Source organism: Mustela erminea, chromosome 3, assembly GCF_009829155.1.
Source record: "Mustela erminea isolate mMusErm1 chromosome 3, mMusErm1.Pri, whole genome shotgun sequence".
Lineage (NCBI taxonomy): Eukaryota > Metazoa > Chordata > Mammalia > Carnivora > Mustelidae > Mustela > Mustela erminea.
The window spans coordinates 70,349,960-70,375,434 of NC_045616.1; the positions used below are offsets into that span (position 1 = coordinate 70,349,960).

The 25,475-nt window shown below is 37.3% G+C and overlaps 1 protein-coding gene across 10 annotated transcripts in view; it reads right to left on the reverse strand.

Moving 5' to 3' along the window:
• Positions 1-7,073, reverse strand: part of ERBIN (erbb2 interacting protein) — an 81,173-nt gene extending 74,100 nt beyond the window's left edge. For all 10 annotated transcript variants that reach the window (XM_032336104.1, XM_032336097.1, XM_032336106.1 and 7 more), the window contains exons 1-2: positions 7,026-7,073; positions 2,037-2,234 (exon numbers count right to left, since the gene is read on the reverse strand). In XM_032336104.1, the coding sequence (XP_032191995.1) occupies positions 2,037-2,225 (189 nt within the window). In that variant the 5' untranslated portion in view covers positions 2,226-2,234; positions 7,026-7,073. The remainder of the gene's footprint in view (positions 1-2,036; positions 2,235-7,025) is intronic.
• Positions 7,074-25,475: the final 18,402 nt, after the last annotated feature.

Here is a 25,475-nt window from a genome sequence, read left to right on the forward strand (position 1 = left end):
AGACTCTCTTTTCTATTCAATCACCAAGCTGAAACCCTACTAGTGCTTATTACAGAAAGGGACTAATCTTGGACTTCCAAGTTCTCCAGAACAACTAAGTAAGATAAATTACTTTCTAAAGAACAGTATGTAAGGAGACGGTAAATTACAAAGCACCTTATTACAACCTGGGGAAGTAATTCATAAACATGCAACCATAATCTTAATATTTTATCCACAACCATACACAGATTTCTTTATAAGACAATCTCGGATGTCACTGGCTTTTCAAATGTTTTTACTACTAACCACCAAAGGAAAAGCCTTTTTCAAAGCACTGTCATCCAACATGTATATACACACGTGTACACACACACACACACACACACACACACACAGATATCTAACACATAGATTCCATGCACCAGTGGACACATGTAACACACTGTACTTTCTATTCTATTTTAGTTACAGTTGCCAGATGAAATAGAGGATGCCTGATTAAATTTGGATTTCAGATAAACAATGAGTAATTTTTTTCAAAGATTTTATTTATTTGTATGATACAGAGAGAGAGAGCACAAACAGGGAGACCAGGAGAGGGAGAAGCAGGCCCCTTGCTGAGCAGGGAGGCCAAGGCAGGGCTGGATCCCAGGACCCTGGGATTATGACCTGAGCTAAAGGCAGGTGCTTAAACAACTGAGTCACCCAGGTGCCCCAACAATGAATAATTTTTAGATGTACATCCTATTTATTGCAAAAACACACTTATACTAAAAAAATACTCATTGTTCATTTAAAAATTATAATTTAACAAAGTGTTCTCTATTTCTATTTTCTAAATCCACCAGGGTAAATCATAGCTCCTTTTTTTGGAAATGCCACACATGCTTATGAGTCACCAATACATCTCCATCCAGTTTTGATAAACACTACTGTTTGCGTAGTAAAACATTCTAACAAATTAAAACTACTGAACAAACTGAGGGTTGCTGGAGGGGAGGTAGGTGGGGGATAACCTAAATGTGTGATGGGTAATAAGGAGGGCACTTCTCATGTTGAGCAATGGAAGTTATACGTAAGTGATGAATCACTAAATTCTACTCCTAAAACCAATATTACTCCAGATGTTAACTAACTAGAATTTAAATAAAAATTTGGGGAAAAAAAAAAAGCTACTGCAGTTTTTCCATAATAAACAAGAAAATGAGTTGAGAATAAAGAGGCATTTTTTTAAGGATTAAAAAAAGTAGCCACTGAAAAATTTTAGCAAAGAAACTGATAATGTGAGAGGATATAGCATGGCAGCAAAACAAATTTCCTCCATCTAGTTATTCTTAGATTTCAGAAATGTTATGTCCCCCAAAACCTTTCCAAACAAAGCAAAATGGGACAAACAGAACAGTACCTCTGAAAACCTGCTTAATAACAAAATTATTAGGTGACAACAAAAGGACAATTTATTCTTAATTATAATAATGTAGATCAATGTCTTATTAAAACTAGGAAAAGAAAGCAATTAATTAATTTCTACTTGTCTAGCTAAATCTATTGGCTTCAGAAATCATGCAGTCCTACCATAGGGGCTACAAAAAATGGAAATTAAATACAAAATTTTAACTTAAAACTTGCTCAAATACTCAAGCAATTAACTTGAAGAAACAAAGGCTAAAATTCTATTTAAAAAATACTGGAGGTGCCTGGTAGTGCAGTTGGTTAAGCATCCAACTCTTGGTTTTGGGTCAGGTTGGGATCTCAGGGTTGTGAGATGGAGCCCTATGTAGGATTTCAGGCTCAGCACAGAGACTACCTGAGATTCTCCCTCTCCCTTCTGCCCTTCTTCCTCTTCACATGCTCTCTTTCAATAAATAAATCTTTAAAAAAAAATTCTTTCAAGTTCTGTTGCATACCCTAAAATAAAATTAAACCAAAAAAGAAAAGAAAATAGAAACAATGGAAACACAAATATTGGCTGCATTATGGCTACACCAAGGGATATCATATTTCTTGCATAAAAATAACCAAAGACAATTCTTAAAAGACAGTATTGACCATACCTTTGGAAGCTCTTCAATCTGATTAGCATCTAAATAGAGCTCCTCCAAAGTTTTTTCAAAAGTAAAAATCTCTTTGGGAACCTGTTCCAAACTGCAATGAGAATAATCAAGAGTAGTGACAGTCTCCTCTTCCCCTCGTAGACAACGACATGGTACCAACCGCACAAACAAGCTTCGTTTTGTAGTCATTTTTAGACACTGCAATATTGAAATAAAAATACACTTAGTTAAAACACATGTTATAATCAACAATTTTCCCAAAAAATAACAACTCATTTATCACGATCTATGTAGCAGATATAAGTACATCCTTCTTTATATTCATCCAATGGAATACATTCAAACATATTGTTACTGTCAGAATTTATATACATTTATATATACTGAATTTCAAATGAAACTAAATACTTCTGTACTTTAAAAAACGATCTGTTAAATACCTATTTATATGCTTCTGTAAGAAACATGCTTTATGAGTCCCGCTTATTCTCAACTAGAAAAGCCCTAATACAACAAAGATACTTCTTTAATTTCTGGGTAAGAGCTATTTTATTTTTTAAGATTTTATTTATTTATTCGACAGACAGAGATCACAAGCAGGCAGAGAGAGGGGGGCGGGAAACAGGCTCCCCACTGAGCAGAGAGCTGGAAGCAGGTCTTGATCCCAGGACCCTGAGATCATGACCTGAGCCGAAGGCAGAGCCCTAACCCACTGAGTCACCCAGATGCCCCATGGGTAAGAGCTATTTTTAAATTAAGAATTTGGGGGAACCTAGGTGGCTCAGTCAGTTAAGCATCTGCCTTCAGCTCAGGTCATAATCTCAGGGTTCTGGGATCAAGCCGCAATTGGGCTCCCTGCTCAGCAGGGAGTCTGCTTGTCCCTCTCCCTCTGTTCCCCCTTTTCATGCTCTCTCTCAAGTAAGTATATATTATATATAAAGCATATGTTATATATATATTTATAATAATATATATTTAATAATAATATATATTATTGCATATATCAGTTTTGAGTAGGAAGTAGGACTGCAAATATATTTTCAGATCTTCTGTAGTGAGCCATCAGAATCATGACCCCAGGGCACCTTGGGATAAGCCTCTGCCTTCGGCTCAGGTCATGATCCCAGGGTCCTGGGGTCCAGCCCTGCATCTGGCTCCTTACACCGCAGGAGGTCTGCTTCTTGCTCTCCCACTACCCCTGCTTGTGTTCCTGCTCTTGCTGTCTCTCTCTCTGGCAAATAAATAAATAAATAAAATCTTTAAAAGAAGAAAAAAAAAAAAAAAGAGTCATCACCCCTTTAACTTTCCAAGGCAAAATTCCACATCAAAATTTCAATACACGCCAAGTGAATTTTGTTTCAATTAAATATTCGTCTTTTGATTTTTCTAAACAGCTTATAGATCCTATATTTGTGTAAGGTTACACATTAGAGAATAAACTTGCTTCAATTTAGTTTGAAACAATGAAGTCTGTATAAACTAAACTAAATGGGAGAAAGGTTTACTTCTGAATTAGTGAAAATTCTGCAGGCTAATTTTAACCTATCCATAGGTTAATTCCAACTAGTCTAAGATTGTATTACCAAAGACAAGCCTACGTCAATAAATAAGAATGACTGTTAATCAGTTAACAACTCTGTAAAATATAAATTCTTGCCTTAATCAGAAGACAATTAAGAGTAATAGAATACTTCTAACCAGAGCCAAGATTATATTGAAGCCAGTGAGGGAAACTGCCTAAAGGACAAAATAGGAGGCACCAAAAATAACTTAATCAAATTAAATATTTTAATGCTTTATTTTTTAATTAAAATCACTGAAAATTAATCTGTTTATGAACAAAATGACTTTTTTTTTTTTTTTTAAAGATTTTACTTATTTGACAGAGAGAGAGAAATCACAAGTAGGCAGAGAGAGAGAGAGGGGAGGAAGCAGGCTCTCTGTGAAGCAGAGAGCCGGATGCGGGGCTCGATCCCAGGACCCTGGGATCATGACCTGAGCTGAAGGCAGAGGCTTTAACCACTGAGCCACCCAGGCGCCCCTACAAAATTACTAATTTTTAAATAAGGACAGGATTGGTATTATTTTTTTCTTTTGCCTCAGGCTTCAATATGGCTCTGTAAAGTACTGTTACCAACTTCTATTTCAAATTATATGATATTTTTAGAGTGTTTGACAACTAAGTATTTCCCTTGCAATCTTTTTAAAAATAGGACTATTCTTAGTCAATCACCATGTGTCAGGCACTGTGCTAAGTTCTTTAGATAATATATGCATATTCTCATTTCATACTCATATATCTAAGACATGTACTATTATCCCTATTTTTCCATAAAGAAACTGTTTCTGTGCTCTTATTGCCTTATACTACTCAATACATTATGATATATTAGAACTCAGGTTCTCAAGATGATTAAAATATCAATAGGTCTTTATTAGGCACTTCTCCTTTAGGGCTTACAAAAAATAAAATACTGATGAGGTTCAGAACACACCACTCAAATACGGTACCTTGACATATTGAATACTTTCAACTGAAGGAATGTGAGAAAACAGCAGAAGCAGGAAGGTCATGCTGGCCTCCCCTTTTACTTCTCCACTGAAATAGGTCATAAAATCCTCATGTGAGAGGTGCCTTCCTTATACCTGGAGGAAAAGAGCAGCCCAATCTCTCAAGAATGGAGAAGAATCCTAACAAGTGGGCTTTACTTAACTTCCCCCCAGTTTACTACACTTATGTCATACTCTGACCTAATGTACTTGTACCTAAGCCTACACTCTTCATCAAATCTAGCATAAATATATTAAGTTTTAATGGTTTCTTTACATCCTAACTCCTCATAAAGGCTCCTGTGCCACTTAAAATTTGTATGAAATAAATTTGCATGCTTTCTCCTGTTAAAACTGTTTTTGTCAGGTTAGTTTTCAGACCCAGCCAAAGAACCTGAGAGGGTCAAGGAAAAATTCTTCCTCCACTACACTATGATGTCAAACACAAAAGTTTCTACATAAAATCTGTTTCATGGGAATATAACACATAGTATGGTGACTACAGCTAATAATACAGTACTGCTTATTTGAAAATTGCCTGAAGAATAGATTTTAAAAGTTCTCACTTCAAGAAAAAAAATTTGTAACTACATACGGTGATGGATGTTAGTTAGATTTATTACGGTGGACACTTAGCAATACACATATATACTGAATCATCATTATGCTGTACACCTGAACGTAATATAATGCTACGTCCATTACACTTCAACAAAAACAAAAAAAAAGATTTTGTCAGCAAATATCCAGAAAAGTTTGCTGAATATTCATTAATAATCTATATTTCTATGTGGGTATGTTTTACTGATAAGAATAAGCAGTTTTGTTGATCTAATAAGAATTTCATTGCTGAAAAGGAATTCAGCTTATCCTTGTGTGTTTATGACATCCCCAAAATAAAAGATTCCAAAAATGAATATGAAATTTCTTGCTCGGGCTCTCTGCTCAGCAGGGAGCCTGCTTCCTTCTCTCTCTCTCTGCCTGCCTCTCAGTGTACTTGTGGTTTCTCTCTGTCAAATAAATAAATAAAATCTTTAAAAAAAAAAAAAAAAAGAAAGAAATTTCTTGCTCAAGAGATTATAGGATTTCAACTGATAGTGAGTTAAGAGGACATTTAAGAACAATCTTAAGGGAACTCAATCTGTTCTTTCCAATATGGCAGCCACTAGACATGTGGCCATTTTAACTTAACCATTTTTAACTTAAAATTCAAGTTAAATCAAATAACTTGATTTAAGCACTAAGCACATTTTAAAAGCTCAATAGCCCCATGTGTGGCTAGTGGCCACCATACTCAGAGAAGACAGAAAATTTCTCTCAGTGCAGAAATTTCTGTGGGACAGTGTTGGTCTGGTGTTTGAAAATATTCTGGTTAATCAAATTATAAATACTATACGTTTATATTTTTGTAATATGATAGTACCCAAGAACATGGAAGATGTGGCCTAAAAATTTCTGAATTATAATGGATTTGGGAGTATAAATGCTAGCTGAGAAGAAAGGGCATGAAATGTTTACTACCAAATAAATATATTTAAAAGAGTGTATTTAGGGGAGCCTGGGTGGCTCAGTGGGTTAAACCTCTGCTTTCAGCTCAGGTCATGATCCCAGGATCCTGGGATGAGCCTCACATAAGGCTCTCTGCTCAGCAGGGAGACTGCTTCCCTTCCTCTCTCTCTGCCTCTCTGCCTACCTGTGATCTCTGTCTGTCAAATAAATAAATAAAATCTTTAAAAAAAAAAAGAGTATTTATTTTAGATGCTTTCATCTGTGCAGCACACTTGAAGCATAAGGCAATTTACAAGACAGAGTAATTGTTAATGAAGCTAATACAACCTCCAAGGTTTTTCTGTAGTGCTAACCATAAACAGATCATGCTGCAGACAGACAGATGGTCAGAAATTGTAAAACTTCTCAAAAGAGACAATGAATTCAGAAAAGGAAATCAGATGCTCTATAAAACAGTTTACATTTTAAGTAAAAATTTCCTGTGGACAGAGGCTACGAAGAGAGCAGTTTAGACCTCAGATTAAATTCAGCGGGCCTCAAGCCAATATAAAAATGGACCCTAATTTATCAGACTAAAACTGCTGACTGACAAGAAAGGAGGGGGAACTTACGTATTGAGGATACAGGAGGTAAATACCATAAGGCAGAGAAAGGAATGCATAATAACAACCAAACAGAACCTCCATTACACAATATTAAAAGGAAGTAAACCAAAGGAAGCCTGGCCTGTTCTAAAAAGGAAGAGATCAACATGGGGAATGTTCATTAGAATTTTAGTGTTATGATAAGCAAGAGTCACTTTATAAATCAGACTTAACACGAGAGATATAAAAATATTCTTATCAAATGGAGAGAGAGAAGCCAACTAAGAAAAAAAAGGCATAACAATAAGCCAAACATTTTCTAACAAAAGAAATTAAAGCTACTTACCACTGGGTTGAATTTATCTCCCTGATGTTTCTTAATTGAGCCAACATTCTATGGAAACCAAAATAAAAAAACAGAATTAACAATAAAAATAGATCGTTATGACTTTAAGGGATCATCTCTTCTAAATTCCTTCCTCAAAATGTAAATTATAATTCTCAAAAATTCACTAGTGTATATGTGCTGCCGAAGCAAGCACAAAAATTCACTAGTATAAACACACAAATTTGCTAACTTCTAAATACATACCTAACTTCTTAACAGTCACTGGATTGTTTTTAATATATTTGTTAGCTATGGTGAGCCCTCATCTATATCAAATAATAAATACCCACTTAACATTAAAATCCCATTTATCTGGACCTACTGAAAACAGTAAAGTTTTTCCAAGCAGATATATTCAAATCACCAATTATATTTAAATTTAGTAGTTTTTTTTTTTTTAAGATTTTATTTATTTATTTGACAGACAGAGATCATAAGCAAGAAAAGAGGCAGGCAAAGAGACAGAGGGGGAAGCAGGCTCCCCACTGAGCAGAGAGCCCGATGCGGGGCTCAATCTCAAGACACTGAGATCATGACCTGAGCCAAAGGCAGAGGTTTAACCCACTGAGCCACCCAGGTGCTCCAAATTTAGTAGTTTTTTTAAAAAGATTTCATTTATTTGAAAGACAGCAAGTGAGAGTGAGCAGGATAAGCGGGGGGAGAGAGAGAGAAATGAAGAGAGAATCTGAAGCAGACTCTGTGCTGAGCATGGACCCCGACTCAGGGCTCAATCTCAAGCAGGAGTTGGAGGCTTAACCAACCGAACTACCCAGACACCACTAAATTTAGTAGTTTCTGATGGTTCTGTAAAGCAGACAATAGTAACAGCTGATCATATTCTATTCCTCCCATTACAGAAATCTTAGTTTCTTTGGGGGCAGTAATGGACCCAGTTAAATATTCACAATTGGAAGGCTCAGGGGTTGGAGGATGTAGTTGAGATCAGTGACGTATTAAGTCTGCTTCCAGGATAGAATGGGGCTGGTTATGGGCAAACATTTGTTTTCCTTATTCAGGGGTAGATGTAAACATGTCTACTGCTGTAACAACAATCTTATGACCATAAGTCAACAAGTGTGAGTATTAAAAATAACTAATAAGGCTAACAAAGCAGAAAAACAAAACAAGTTGGGGATTTCTAAAAGCACTACTGAGCAGCTGGACCAATGTTAACTGCTGCCTTCTTCCGGATTTCCTGGTATGTAAGAAAACTAAAATCCCATTTATTTAAACCATTGTGAAGTTTTCTGTATCTACAGACATAATACAAAGTGAAATATTACATAGTCCGTACTGCAAAGTAAAATAGCCTTAACCCAAAACAGTAACATTAATAAAAAGTATACATATCATAATCTTATTAAAAAATTCGGTAATGCTAATAAATTTGTGTTTCAAAATTTTAGTTACCCTAAATTTATTAAACTATTTTTTTCTGTGCCAAATGGTTTTAGTACTCCTGTTGTTTAACCTTCCCCACAAATTCTACTTACAGTACATGTCACAAAAAAAATACCTGTGTGTACAGCAAAGATGGTCACTAAATTTCTCATTCAGTATACTCCTACATATGTAAGAATCTGGTAGAATGGAATTGCCAATAAGCTGAAACAGAATATGGCTATGGAAGAGCAAGTTGGAGAGAAGAGAGATGCGAAACCTATATTTAGACATACTAGTTTATAATACCTGATAGATGTTCTAGTGAGATCTTTAGTAAGCAGTTGAATGGTCATTCAGAGATGTGGGGACAGAGCAGTAGCAAGAATAAAATGTAAATTAAGAGTCACAACATTTGATTTGTGAACAGAGAGGAATAATATAGTTAAAAGAGCCTACTGGTAAATTTTTATAAAGAGATTTGGGCAACAATTCATAGACTGTCCTAGCAAGATGTCCACCAATAAAAAAGCTGCTCATGAGGAGGAAAATAGAAAACATACTTTTGGTGTAAAGGTATAACAAGCCAAATAAAACTCACATAGGGTATTTCTCAAAAATATAGATTACTGTGCTTTCTTTCTAAAGATTCTTTTTTTCCAAGACACTATTATTTGAGAGAGAGAGAGAGAGCATGAGCGAGTGAGCATGAGAGTGAGGGAAAGAGCAGAGGGAGAGGACCATCAGACTCTACCCTGAGCATGGAGCCTAAGATGGATGGGAGCCACCCGGCGCCCCTTTACTCGATCCCGGGACTCCAGGATCACAACCTGAGCCAAAGGCAGTTGCTTAACCAACTGAGTCACCCAGGTGCCCTAGAAGAGTTTAAAAAGGATAGGTATTAAGTGTTCTTTGAATACTCACCAGTGAAGCTATCTAGTCCTAGCCAGAGCAATTAGGCAAGGAAAATAAATAAAAGGCGTTCAAATTGGAAAAGAAAAAGTAAAACTTGGGGGCGCCTGGGTGGCTCAGTGGGCTCTCTGCTCAGCAGGAAGCCTGCTTCCTCCTCTCTCTCTGCCTGCTTCTCTGCCTACTTGTGATCTCCGTCTGTCAAATGAATGGATAAAATCTTAAAAAAAAAAAAAGAAAAAGTAAAACTGTCACTATTTATAGATCTCATAATAGTGTATATAGAAGCCTCTAAAGACTCCAACAAAAAAAACTGTTAAAACTAATAAGTGAATTCAGTAAGTTGCAGGATACAAAAATCAGTTAATTTTCTACACACTAAAATTTTCAGAAAGAAAAATAAACAATCCCATTTATAATTATATCAAAGAACAAAATACCTATGAATAAAGTTAATGGAATAAGTGAAAGACCTAAATATCAAAAATTCTAAGACATTAATGAAAGAAATTCAAGATGCAAATAAATGAAAAGCTATTCCATACCATGAACTGGAAGAATCAATAGGGGTAAAATGTCTATACTACCCAAAGCAATCTAAAGAGTCAGTGCAATCCCTAACAAAATTCCAATGCCATTTTTCAAAAAATATGGTCAATTAATTTATAACAAAGGAGCCAAGGATACATAAGGGGTAAAGGACAGTTCCTTCAATGAATGATAGTGGGAAAACTACAGTCACAGGCAGAAGAATGAAACTTGACCATTACATCATACACAAAAATTAACTCAAAATGGATTAAAGATTTGAACCTGGGGTGCCTGGGTGGCTCAAGGGTCCAAATCTTGATTTCAGCTCAGGTTATGATCTCAGAGTCATGAGATCAAGCCCTGTGTCATGTTCTGCACTCAACACAGAGTTTGCCTGTCCCTCTCCCTCCCCAAGCTTGCATGTGCCTCTCTTCCTAATAAATAAAATCTTAAAAAAAAAAAAAAAAAAAAAAAAGATGAACTTAAGACCTAAAACCATAAAACTCATACAAGAAAACAGAGCTTAGGTAAGCTTGGCATCATCTGACACCAAAGGCAACATAAAGTAAATAGGACTACATCATACTAAAAAAGTCTCTGGCACAGCAAAAGAAACCATCAGCAGAAGGAAAATATAACCTACAGAATGGGAGAAAATATATACAAGTCATAAGTGACTAATATTCAAAACATATAAAGAACTCACACAACTTAATGACAAAAACTCCAATTAAAAAATGGGCAGAAGGGGCGCCTGGGTGGCTCAAAGGGTTAAGCCTCTGCCTTCAGCTCCAGTCATGATCTCAGGGTCCTGGGATTGAGCCCTGCATCAGGCTCTCTGTTCAGCAGGGAGCCTGCTCCCCGCCCTCTCTCTGCATGCCTCTCTACCTACATGTGATCTCTCTCTCTGTCAAATAAATAAATAAAATATTTTTAAAAATAATAATAATAAAAATTAAAAATGGGCAGAAGATCGGAAAAGACACTTTTCAAAAAAAAAACCATATAGATGAAAAGATGTTCAACATTACTAATCATCAGGGAAACGCAAAACAATGAGACATCACATCTCACATTTTAGAATGGCTATTATCAAAAAGACGAGAAATAACTAGTATTGGTGAAAATATGAAGAAAAGGAAAGCCTTCTGACTTTAAGTGAGAATGTAAATTGGTACAGCCACTCTGTAAAACAATATGGAGGTTCCCTTCCCCACAAAAAAATATCTAGTCATATGACCCAGCAATTACTCTTGAGGGTATTTATCTGAAGAAAACAAAAACACTAAGTCCAAAATTAAGACAGTCCTCATATGCACTGCAGTGCATACACACATAAATATTATTCAGTCATAAAAAGAATGAGATCTTTAAAAAAAAAAAAAAAAAGAATGAGATCTTACCATTTGCAACAACTTGGATAGATGGATATTAGGCTAAGTTAAATAAGTCAGACATAAAGACAAATACCATTTGATCTCTCTTAAATGTGGAATTTCAAAACAAACCAAAAACCCCTCCTAGATACAGAAAACAGAGTGGTGGTTGCCCAAAGCGGGAATGCGGGAGTAGGTTAAGATAAAGGAGGTCAAAAAGTTACATACATACATATAGTCTTTCCATCACCCCAGCAGAGGTCCTCACATGCTACTTTCCAATCAATACCCTAGCCAAGGCAACCTGTCCTGAATAAGAGGGCTATAACATTTGTGTATTAAGTGTTATAAAAATGCAGGCTTTGGTTCTCATGGAGCGAAACTGCTGGGTCACAGTCTATGTTTAATTATATAATTTTTTGAAGTTGTTTTAGAGAGTGGTTTTATCATTTAACACTTCAGAGTTCCAGATACATCTTTTCCAACACTTGATATTCTCCACTCTTTCTTCAGTATGTGCATGGCAATAGCTCACTGTATTTTTGTTTTGTATTTCTCTAATTACAAATATAACAGCAGAACCTCATTTGTACTTAGACCTCATTTAGATGATAAAACACTGGACTTCAAGCCTTGATGCTCTAAAAGGATAAAACTTCTGAAGAAAGTGTTCCGGGCACCTAGATGGTGCAGTTGGTTGAGCAACTGACTCTTGTTTTGGCTCAGGTTGTGATCCCAGGGTTGTGGGATGAAGCCCTGTGTTCAGTGCAGAATCTGGTTGAGTTTCTCTCTCCCTCTCTTTCTGCTCTTCCACTCAACACTGGCATGCTCTCTCTCTCTCTTAATAAATCTTTAAAAAAAAAAAAAAGTAGAGGGGCAACTAGGTGGCTCAGTCAGTTAAGCAGCTGCGTTCAGCTCAAGGTCATGATTCCAAGGTTCTGGGATAGAGGCCCACACCAGGCTCCTTGCTCAGCAGGTGTGTCTGCTTCTCTCCCTCTGCCTGCTTGTGTGCTCCCTCTCTTTAACAAATAAATAAATAAAATCTTAACACCCCCCCCCAAAAAAAAGTAGAGAGTGATAGAACTTTGTATATGGGAGGAAAGTATTGTTCAAAAGAGCACACTGTATTGGAAAACAATTCTCCCTGAACATTTCTGCATGATCTGGGTTCTCTAAGCAATGTCATTTACAGGCAATTTAAGATGTTTGTATAAAGAGACATTCCAAGATAATAATGCTTAGCAAAATTAAGACAGTCCAATGTCTTCTCTCAAGAAGATTGTTTAAATTCCAGAGTAAAGATAAGATTTCTGTCTCACTTTCAGAGGAAAGGACACAGACTCTCATTACCAGTGGTGCTATGTAAAATCAGAGACTCCCAGTTTGGGGTTCCTCTCCTGCAATGCACACTACTGCCTGTGCAAGTATGATCTGACCCTTACTGTGTAGCCCTGTGTAGATTAAGGCTCAGGTAAATGACATAAGATATGCCCTGGTTGCCACTTTTGCAGTGAGTAATAAACTCTGTCTCTGATCTAGAGGTTATGTGCATACTGACAGGTTAACATACTAGCTTTTAAAGAGGGGAAAATCTAGACCCTTTACTGTTTCTGATTTAACCACTATAAATAAGAAACACATCAGGAAACCTGGGTGATTCAGTCAGTTAAGCATCTGAGTGTTCCTGTCATATCTCAGGGTGGTGAGACTAAGCCCCATGTTGGGCTCCACAGGGAGCCTATTTCCCCCCCCTCGCTCTGCCTGCCTCTCTGCCTACTTGTGATATCTCTCTCTGTCAGATTAATTAATAAAATCTTAAAATAAATAAATAAATAAATAAATAAATAAATAAATAAATAAAATGCCTACTTCTATGAAGCATACAGTTGGTCTTTCGGTCTTATCTAATCTGACAATTTTAAGTTTTGATGACAAGCTTAAACCTTAATATTTAACATAATTATTGGTATGGCTTAATTTAAGCCTATTTCATTACTGTTTATGTTCTATATGTTCTTTGTTCCTCTTTTTCTTGACTTCAAATAATGCAAATGATGCTATTTTTCCCCCATACTATCTCATTTTATGGCCTTTTTGCTGTATTTTTTTGTTGTTGGTTGCTCTAGGAATATACAATACGCAGTCTTAATTCATTACAGCCCATCTTCAAATATTATGTCACTTCACATATGATCTAAGAAATTTAAAAGTATAATTTATACTTACAGTTATTCTCTCCCATATTTCATGCTACTGTCATATATTTTACTTCCACATATTATAAATCCCACAATATTTTTTGCTTTGCACTAACTACTGTTATATAAATTTGAGAACAAGAAAGAGGCGTCTTGGTGGCTCAGTTGGTTAAGCAACTGACTCTTGTTTCAGCTCAGGTCATGATCTCAGGGTCATGAGAAAGAGCCCCATATTGGGCTCTGCACTTAGTATGAAGTTGGCTTGGGACTCTCAATCCCTCTCCCTCTGCCCCTTCCCACTGCTCTTGCATGTTGTCTCTCTAAAATAAATAAATCTAAGAAAGATAATTAAAAAATAAAAACAAGAAAACAGAATTTCATATTTATTCACAAATTTACCATTTTCTTCAGTCTGTTTCTTACCACAAATTTGCTGGTAAGCCAAACTGAGCATATTTTTTTTTCTTTCCTTTCTTCTTCTGCTTCTTCTTCTTCTTCTTTTTTTTTAAGATACTCCATTTTTCAGTTCTAAAATGTGCATTTGGCTCATTTTCAGGTTGTCCATTACTCTGCTGAAATACCCACTCCCTCACATACTACCCTGTAAATTGCTTTATCTATTTATTATTATTATTATTATTTACAGAGAGCTAGAGAGAGAGCACAAGTAGGCAGAGAGGCAGGCAGAGGGAGAGGGAGAGGCAGGCTCTTTGCTGAGTAAAGAGCCCAAGACCTGGCTTGATCCCAGTACCCTGGGATCATGACCTGAGCCAAAGGCAGATGCTTAACCAACTGAGCCACCCAGGTACCCCCTGTAAGTTGCTTTAAAATCCCTGTCACTTACTTCTAATAACTGGGTCATCTGTAAGCCTGCTTTTATTAACTATCTTCTCTTAAAAATATCATCACAGTTTCCAGTTTTTTTGTATGTTTCACAATTTTTCACAGTATTCTAGACACTGTTAGATTAAAGTTGAGAATTAAGCACAATATTGTTTTGTTAAGTTTTCCTTATTTCCCAGAGAGTCTACACTCTTCTCTCAGGACAGCTGACTGTAATTCATATTCCTAGCAAAAATCTGTATGAACTGGGACTGGTTGCAGCTTTAATTAGATTGATTTCATCTGTGATCACTTCAACCTACAACTTTTCCACCCCCAAAGACAGCTACTTTTTTGATCTTGTCATCAACTGGGGTAGAAAGAATTTGGGATCTGCAGTTCCAAGTTTGTTTTTTTGTTTTGTTTTGGTTTGGTTCAGTTTGCCTTTAGATTTGAGTCCAGCAGAGTCCTACAATTCAAGAACACTGAATTTGCAGGACTACACACTTCTCTGAGCTCTTCAAGACCTCCTCCTCTACTGCTCTTCATGACAAAAGGCAAGGTGGATGGAATTATCAGGCTTAATGATTAATTTTTGCCTTAGAGGCTCTTGTCAGATTCCCATCCCTTCACAAAAGCCCACAATGTCATTCAAAAACTTGGATGAGTTATCATCATCACTTCAGTCTTTGAATGTATGGCAAGTCTGCTTCTCTATTCTATACTGAAACCAGGCAAGTGTCCCCAAGCAGGGAAGCTATGGCACTCTTGATTCACCTTGGAAATGTTCATTATCTGTGGAATTTAGTTCACTAAGGCTTTCTTGATTTCATGGATTTTTGCTAGCCCTTTTTTTTGTTTGTTTTTGAAGCAGGATCCTTTTGTTTCCAGATTTTTCTTATTCTTAGCAGGGAACCAAAGGTTTTCTGTGTCCTCCTAAAGCCTACTAGAAGCAGAAATATCAGGGCATTTCCAGTGTAGATGAAACGATTTTATTTATAGAAAAGCCAATCCCATGGAAGATATCAACCCTGACTCCCTCCTTTGTCAAGTAAACTTGGTCAAGGTAGAGGAAAAATCTCTGGAATTCTCCCCCCATTTCAGTTTAGGAGAAATAACATTAATTTACTGAAGAAAAGAGCCTAGTTATTTAAAAAAAGAAGTAGTATTTCATTTTACAATTACAAAAAAGACTAAAAATGCAAACACCCCAGACAGAAATGAAACCTAAGATTAGATCATTCCATAGTCAAAGGGAGCAAGTACAGGTAGAATCAGGAAAGAAAGCAGTTCAATATGGCTCATAACCAAACTGAGGGAAGACGAAATGGTGCAGAAAAGGAATACAGAGGTCTGTGTGTTCATTTAACTATTTCTAACATTATAGTTGATTCTGTAATTTTCAACAATAGGTCAATAAAAGCTGTGCAAAAAAGACATTTGGGGCAGTATGTATCACAAATGTGTATTCACAATGATGTTGCTTACTGTGATAGGCAAAGGAAATCTTGGCCTTATTTCAAACCTAGAAATATCTTCCTCGTACAGTCTTGACTGATTCCTCAACTTTTCCTCGTAACACACAATCTTGTGGGTGGATTAACTTTATTGTGTGTATTCCTTTACTTATTTTTACTTCCTAGTATTGATTTTCATGCTAGACTAACACCCAATATTCTCAGTTTCTGCTAATGACTACAATAACAACTTCTTTTTCTTGATGCTTGAAATCATTAAGCATCATCTGGGAAGCCCTGCTTGGAACAGAACAAAATGGTCAAATAAACCAAACAGAATCCTGGTTCTCTAAAATACTCTATGGGAACAGTTGAGTTTGACCATGTGCAGCAATATGCTATACTATGCTATACCAAATAGGTGTATTTTCCTCCCATTTTTTTAAAAATAAACATATATTTTTATCCCCAGGGGTACAGGTCTGTGAATCGCCCGGTTTACACACTTCACAGCACTCACCAAAGCACATACCCTCCCCAATGTCCATAATCCCACCCCACTTCTTCCAACCCCCCCCCCCAGCAACCCTCAGTTTGTTTTGTGAGATTAAGAGTCACTTATGGTTTGTCTCCCTCCCAATCCCATCTTGATTCATTTATTCTTCTCCTACCCCCTTAAGCCCCCATGTTGCATCACCACTTCCTCATATCAGGGAGATCATATGATAGTTGTCTTTCTCCGCTTGACTTATTTCACTAAGCATGATACGCTCTAGTTCCATCCACGTTGTTGCAAATGGCAAGATTTCATTTCTTTTGATGGCTGCATAGTATTTCATTGTGTATATATACCACATCTTCTTGATCCATTCATCTGTTGATGGACATCTAGGTTCTTTCCATAGTTAGGCTATTGTGGACATTGCTGCTGTAAACATTCGGGTACACGTGCCCCTTCGGATGACTACGTTTGTATCTTTAGGGTAAATACCCAGTAGTGCTATTGCTGGGTCATAGGGTAGTTCTATTTTCAACATTTTGAGGAACCTCCATGTTGTTTTCCAGAGAGGTTGCACCAGCTTGCATTCCCACCAACAGAGTAGGAGGGTTCTCCTTTCTCTGCATCCTCGCCAGCATCTGTCATTTCCTGACTTGTTAATTTTAGCCATTCTGACTGGTGTGAGGTGGTATCTCATTGTGGTTTTGATTTGAATTTCTCTGATGCCCAGTGATGTAGAGCACTTTTTCATGTGTCTGTTGGCCATCTGGATGTCTTCTTTGCAGAAATGTCTGTTCATGTCCTCTGCTCATTTCTTGATTGGATTATTTGTTCTTTGGGTGTTGAGTTTGCTAAGTTCTTTATAGATTTTGGACACTAACCCTTTATCTGATATGTCGTTTGCAAATATCTTCTCCCATTCTGTCAGTTGTCTTTTGGTTAACTGTTTCCTTTGCTGTGCAAAAGCTTCTGATCTTGATAAAATCCCAATAGTTCATTTTTGCCCTTGCTTCCCTTGCCTTTGGCGATGTTCCTAGGAAGAAGTTGCTGCGGTTGAGGTCGAAGAGGTTGCTGCCTGTGTTCTCCTCAAGGATTTTGATGGAGTCCTTTCTCACACTGAGGTCCTTCATCCATTTTGAGTCTATTTTCATGTGTGGTGTAAGGAAATGGTCCAATTTCATTTTTCTGCATGTTGCTGTCCAATTCTCCCAACACCATTTATTGAAGAGGCTGTCTTTTTTCCATTGGACATTCTTTCCTGCTTTGTCGAAGATTAGCTGACCATAGAGTTGAGGGCCTATTTCTGAGCTTTCTATTCTGTTCCACTGATCTATGTGTCTGTTTTTGTGCCAGTACCACGCTGTCTTGATGATGACAGCTTTGTAATAGAGCTTGAAGTCCGGAATTGTGATGCCACCAACTTTGGCTTTCTTTTTCAATATTCCTTTGGCTATTTGAGGTCTTTTCTGGTTCCATATAATTTTTCCTCCCATCTTAAAAAGGATCTCTCTCAGGGAGCCTGGGTGGCTCAGTTGGTTAAGCATCTACCTTCACTCACGTCATGATCCCAAAGCTCTGGGATGCAGCCCTTCATCAGGCTCCCTGCTCAGTGGGGAGTCTGCTTCTCTTTCTCCCCCCACCCCCTGCTTATGCACATGCTCTCTCTCCCTCTCTTTCAAATTAATAAATAAAATCTTTAAAAAGGGGGGAGGGGTGCCTGGGTGGCTCAGTTGTTAAGCGTCTGCCTTCAGCTTGGTCATGGTCCCAGGACCCTGCGATCAAGGCCATATCAGGCTTCTTGCTCAGTGGGAAGCCTGCTTAGGTCTGCCTGCCACTCCCCTTACTTGTAGTCTCTCTCTTTCTATCAAATAAATAAATAAAATCTTAAAAAAAAAAAAAAGGACCTCTCTCTCAAGCTACCTTGAGTTAGTACCTCTCCAGCTACTAACCTCTTTCTCTACTCCCCTCTTCAGTAAAACTCCAACCAACCTGTCTATATACACTGTCTTCAATTATTTCATCAACTGTTCTTAAACCCACTCCAATTACACTTATGCCCCCATCAATTCAATGGGAAATATTCTTCCTAGTTCATCAAAGGCCTACAATAGTGCCAAATTCAATAGATAAATTCTAAATTCACATCTCACTCATTTCCTTAGAAGCATTGTTCCTACTATTTTACACATTTTCTTCACTTAGCTTCCAAGACATCACATGTTCCTAATCTTGTTTTTACACCACTAATTATGCCTCAGTCTCCTTTGTCAGTTACTCCTCTTTAATGCCAACCACTTAACACATTATAAGTGACCCACAACACAGATTTTGGTCCTCTTCTCCATATCCATATCATCCTTGATGACCATCCAGTTTCAAGTGTTAAAATCTTATCAACTCTTTAAATAGTAAGTACTGGAATGATACCTGTCCTAGTTTGGGTTCTCCTACAAGCAAAGGCTTAAGTAAGGACTTAAGTACAGGACATTCCTTGTCCAGAAAATGACCCGAGGGAGCAGGAAGAGTAAGGCAAAGATGAAGAGGGGTGCCTGGGTGGCTCAGTGGGTTAAACCCTCTGCCTTCGGGCCAGGTCATGATCCCAGGGTCCTGGGATGGAGCCCTGCCTCGGGCTCTCTGCTCAGCAGGAAGCCTGCTTCCCCCCTTCTCTCTCTACCTGCCTCTCTGCCTACTTGTGATCTCTGTCTGTCAAAATAAATAAAATCTTAAAAAAAAAAAAAAAAAGGAGAGATGAAGAAAAAGCCAATGTAAGGAATGCTATATTGTCAAAGTCATTCCTAAGCACAACAGGGGCTCATTCTACTGAAACTTCTTGAGAAGTACACAGGCAATCTCTAGGAATTGTCTGCCTACAGGATGAAAGACAAGCTGTTCTTGAACTGCCCCTGTCTGCCACTGATTAAGGGTTGCCTCTACTGACATTAACTTTCATTGGCTACCAGCCTATGCTTGCTTTCTGGTATAGATGGCTTCTGATAACAGTGAAATCACTGGGGCTTCCTTTCACTGGGAAGGATATTCCAAAGTGACTCTCTGCGCTGTTATGGTACTGTTTCTTGCACCTACAGTTAAAGTCAGAAGTGAGCCAAGAGGATGTGATGCTGTATACCGGAACTGCCCACTAGTTCTAGATGAGACCACTTCTATTAACCCCAGACTTCCATATCCAACTCCCTGCTGTATGCCTCCATTTAGTGGAGGAATATAAAGAAAAAAGCAAGAATTAATCATTTAGAAAAACAAAGGAGTAAAGATGCAGTAAGAATCCAAGTGGTGATTCCAGTTTTGATGACAGTACAGTTGACTCTTAAACAATATGGGTTCGATCTGCACATATTCAAGTGGATTTGTAAGTTGATTTTTTTTATAAATACAGTACAGTGCTATAAATGTATTTTCTCTTCCATATGATTTTCTTTTTTTTTTCTTTCAGGAAGTTTCTACTTCTTTTTTAAAAAGATTTTATTTATTTATTTGAGAGAGAAAGCTAGAGCAAGGGCAGGGCGGGGGGACAGGGTAAGAGTAGAGGGAGAAGGAGACTTCCCGCTGAGCAGGGAGCTAGATGCAGGACTCGATCCCAGCACGCTGGGATCATGACCTGACCCGAAGGTAGATGCAGATGCCAACTGAGCCACCCAGACTCCTTCCTTGATTTTCTTAGTACCACTTTCTTTTCTCTAGCCTACTTCATTGTAAGGGCACAATACACATAATACATTTACATACAAAATATTTCTTAATCAACTACTTATGTTGTCAATAATGCTTCCAGTCAAGAGTAGGCTATTAGTAGTTAAGATACATCAATTTTTGACAGTGCAGGGGTCAGCACCCTCAAACCACATATTGGTTCAATGGTCGGAGAATATAAACGTTAAGAATAGACAGTTCCCCACCAAGTTTAAAGATACAAAACACAGGGGCACCTGGGTGGCTCAGTGGGTTAAAGCCTCTGCCTTCGGCTCAGGTCATGATCCCAGGGTCCTGGGATCGAGCCCCACATCGGGCTCTCTACTCTGGGGAGAGCCTGCTTCCTCCTCTCTCTCTCTCTTTGCCTGCCTCTCTGCCTACTTGTGATCTGTCTGTCAAATAAATAAATTAAAAAATCTTAAAAAAAAAAAAAAGATACAAAACACACCACTAGGAATCAGAATGGGAATATAACAGCACAAATAAAAATTATTTCTGCATTTTGGGGTTAATGTAGAACTTTATCATATATTGCAAAACAAAGTATTTTAAAAATAAATTACTAAATTCAATATATAGTGATGTGTTAAATTTTTCATAACATACTATAAAAATATAAATTATATAACAGTTTCAGGAAATAGAAAATCATGGATGAAACTTAAGGGTTTGTCAGTAAGCCACTACTCTAAAAGACAATAAGCACCTAAGCACTCACAAACTTTATTTAAAAGAAATGGAATTTGATCACAAGATTCAGAGCTCATAGGAAGTATGAAAAAGTTCTCAATTCATATTACAAATCCAATATAATTCTTACACAACACCTATCAAAGTCAGCATACTGCATCAATACACCATTTATACTCAAGAATACTTCAAAAAATCCTAAATTATATAGAAGAAACTCAAACACAGTAGTAAAACTAAACATGACTATGGAAAATTAATTCTAGGAATGCCAAAAGAATAAATCTATGAAAAAAAAAGAATAAATCTATGAACAGTATATCACATAAAGAGATGAAAAGAGGGTAAAATGGATCTTCTTTTTTTAATTAATTATTTTTATAAACATATAATGTATTATTTGCCTTAGGGGTACAAGTCTGTGAATCATAAGGCTTACACACTTCACAGCACTCACTGTATCACATACTCTCACCAGTGTCCATAACCCAACCACCCTCTCCATACACACCCCGCCCCAAGAAACCCTCAGTTTGTTTTGTGAGATTAAACAGACCTTCTTGACAATGCCAAAAGGGAATCTAATAAAAGACAATGCCAAAAGGGAATCTAATAAAAGACAATACTCATTCTTGAGAAAAATCCTAGTAAACTAGAAACAAAATAATTCCTCAATAAAAAAACAAACATCTCCATCACGTTCATGGAAATAAAATTAAAATGAGAAACACTAACACTAAAACTTAAGAGAAGGGGCAGCTGGGTGGCTCAGATGGTTGAGTAGAAGCCTTCAGCTCCGGTCATGATCCTAGGGTGCTCAGCAGGGAGTCTGCTTCTCTCTCTCCTCCTGCCTCTCTCCCAGCTTGTGCACTCTTTCTCTTGCTCACTCTTCCAAATAAATAAAATCTTAAAAATAAAATAAAATTTAAAAGAATATTAACCCTATCAACTAAGTGAAAAAGACAACTCACAGAATGAGAGAAAATATTTGTACATCATGTATCTGATAAGGGAACAATATCCAGAATACATAAAGAACTCTTACAAGAAAAAAACAAAAACAAAACTTTAAAAAAATAGGCAAAGCATCAGAAGAGGCATTTCTCCAAAGACACACTAATGGTCAATAAGCACATGAAAAGATGTTCAACATTATCAGTCATTAAGGATACACAAGTCAAAACCACACTCAAATTTTATACCCACTAAGGATGACTATAATCAAAAAGACAGGCAACAACAAGTGCCAGAGAAGATGTGGAGAAACTGGAACCCTCATATATTGCAGATGGAAACGTAAACTTGTATGGTCACTTTTGAAAAAAAAGTTTGGCAGTTCCTCCAAAAAGTTAAACAGTTACCATATGATCCATCAGTTCCACTCACTGGTACACAACAAAGAGAAGTGACAATATACCCTCTCTGAAAATCTTGTAACTAAAGTTCAGAGCAGCATTACCTATAGTGACCATAAAGTGGAAACAATTCAATACCCATCAACTAATTAACAGATAAAACAAAATGTTGTATATCCATACAATGGAGTATTATTCAGCTATAAAAAGAGATTAACTATTGACACTTGATACAACATGGATGAACTTTGGAAACATTATGCTATGATAAAGAAGCCAGACAGTCAAATCCTTTGCTCAAGTGAGGTCTTTTTACCTTACTACAGACTTCTCATTCCACCTGCCACTTCAACATGGTGATTACTTCTTCGGTTCTCTATGCGGTTTTTTAAAATGAAGAGATCTATAAATAAAATGTGTTTTTATGCAGCGTGTACACTGTCCTAGAAACTGAACCAAACCTGTTGGAACACATGACCTGATTTGAGAATCCTGGACACAAATGCCACTGTTTGAAATTCCATTAGCTATATTTTCTGGACCCTTTATAATCAACTCTATTAAAATGCAAATTCACACGGTGAAGACAAGATCCCCATTTCCAAAGATGAATTTCCACCTAAGCGTATCTTTTCCTGGGTTCAAGAGAGGAAGCAGTCACCAGCAAAACCCAGAAAAAGGTCTGAAGTGGCTAACCAAAAACAAGAAGCCAGTCTGAATCCTCATTTTTCTGTAAAGCTAATATGTTTGCTTTGGGGATAACTTAGCCTGGGTATGATTATAAACATCATAAACCTTCCAAAGAAAGAAAACCAGATGACTCTCCACACCCTGTTGCACAAGATTATCAGTAAAACTTAAAAAAATACCACCACTTGATAAAAGTCCTAGAATTCAGATTGATATTTCAGGTATAACATCTGCCATTCTACTAAGTCATCCCAATATCCCTTAGGGCAAAAAAAAAATTATCTTATTTTTTTAAGTTTTTATTTATTAAAGAAATCACTATACCCAACATGTGGCTCAAACTCATGACCCCGAGAGATCAAGAGTCTCCTCTGACTGAGCCAGCCAGACATCCCTAAAGACTCATCCATTTTTTTAAACCTTTATTTATTGCTCATACATACCCTCTCCAATGTCCAACACCCAGTTACCCCATCGCCTTACCCCCACTTCCCCTCCAGCAACCCTGTCTGTTTCCCAAGATTAAGAGTCTCTTATGGTTTGTCTCCCTCTTGTTTCATTTTTATTTCCCTTCTGTATGATCCTCTGCCTTGTTTCTTAAATTCCACATATAGTGAGATCATATGAAAATTGTCTTTCTGGGACTGATTTATTTCACTTAGCATCATACCTTCTAGTTCCACCCATGTCATTGCAAATGGCAAGACTCATCTATTTTTTAAGTAGAATAGCATCATACCCATAGAAAAAAAAATAAAGGAGAAAATTTTAAGCTTCTACTACTCAAGCAATAATTTTTCTTCTTTTTTTAACCACATCATTTAGTTCCCTATATATTGAATGCCTTACTACAAAGGTGTTGGGGGAACATAAAGTATAATATGCAGTTTTCTGATCTCAAAGGGCTTAGAAATAAAATGAGGGATACAAGACAAGTTCAGTTTAGAAAGACTAAAGGGCAATAATTAAAAGGGCATACCATTAAGAATCTGCTGGTAAGGGGCGACCGGGTGGCTCAGTGGGTTAAAGCCTCTGCCTTCAGCTCAGGTCATGATCCCAGGGTCCTGGGATTGAGCCCACATGGGGCTCTGCTCAGCAGGGAGCCTGCTTCTTCCTCTCTCTCTCTGCCTACTTGTGATCTCTATCTGTCAAATAAATAAATAAAATCTTAAAAAAAAAACCTGCTGGAAAGCTAAAATAAACATTTTATTAAGAAGATGTCTGAAAGCCAGAAACTATTTTCTTTGTTATTTTTTGTTATTACAGAGAATGGTATTTCATCTTTGAAGAAATCCCAAATGTGAGCAAGAAATCACTATAATAAAGAATGTACAGTTTAAAACATTATCTTGCTGTAGTGCCACCTTTTATAAGCTGTTCCACCTAACCAATATAGAATTAGAAACCTTTTTTTTTAAAGATTTTTATCTATTTATGACAGAGAGAGCAAAAGAGGGACAAGCATAGTGGAGCTGGAGAGGGAGAAGGAGGCTCCCCACTGAGGAGGAAGTCTTATCATCAGTCCCAGGATGTTAGGATCAAGACCCCAGCTGAAGGCAGACACTTAAGGACTGAACCACCCAGGCAACCCTAGAATTAGAAACTTCTAAGTGTTGGCATTTCTAAGATTGAAGAAATGGCTGTGTCTAAAAGTCAGAATTTAAATTAAGGTTTAGGGAGCTGCCTGGGTGGCTCAGTAGGTTAAGTGTCAAGGTTAAGCTCGGGTCACGATCTGGGGGTGCTGGGATCAGGCTCCACATCCAGCTCCCTGCTCAGGGGCGAGTTTCTCCCTCTCTCTCTGTCCCCTCTCCCCAACTTGTGTTCTCTCTCTCACATAAATAAAAATAAATCTTTTTTTTTAAAAAGATTTTATTTATTTGACAGAGAGAGATCACAAGTAGGCAGAGAGGCAGGCAGAGAGGGAGGGAGGGCGAAGCAGGCTCCCCGCTGAGCAGAGAGCCCAATGGGGGGCTCGATCCCAGGACCCTGAGACCATGACCTGAGCCGAAGGCAGAGGCCTTCACCCACCGAGCCACTCAGGCGTCCCAAAAATAAAATCTTTAAAAAATAAAAATTAAAAAATAAATTAAGGTTTAGGCATTCAACCTCACTACCTGATGATACAAAATAAAAATGGGCATTTGTTGATAGCTACTCTGTGCCAGGTACTCTGGTAAATGCTTACATACATAATCTCATTTCTCAAAATAATCCTGTCAAGTAGGTTCTAACCCTAATTCTAATTTTATCCCCATTTCACAGAGGAGGGATGGAGGTTGCTTAATTAGGTTGTATTAGGAAGGTGGTCATGAAGAGTCCCTGAACTCAGCCCTGCTGGCTCACAGTTCCAGATCTTTACCTACTACACATACTCTGTGTAAAAATTTCCTGTTATACTTAAGTCCTCCTGGACTTATCTAACTTATAATGTGGGGAAATCAGCCTTCATTTTGCAAACACTACTTTTGAGAGTACTTCTGTTAAGTAACAAATTTCTTTAAAATTTTCTGTGGAAAAGAAAAAAATATATATTGTTGGAGCAACTAAAAAGTGCATATTTTGTGCCCAGTTCACTCACACAGAGAGAACTCTGATATGCCTCTAAATTAGGTATTTTATGCATATTTAAACACAAACAAAAGTCACAAGACAATTAAGTAGGAAGTCTTAAGACTCCAAGTATATGGGCACCTGGCTGGCTCTGTCAGTAGAGCATGCAACATGACCACAGGGTCATGAATTCAAGCCCCACACTGCACACAAAGATTACTAAAAAAAAAAAAAAAAATTAAC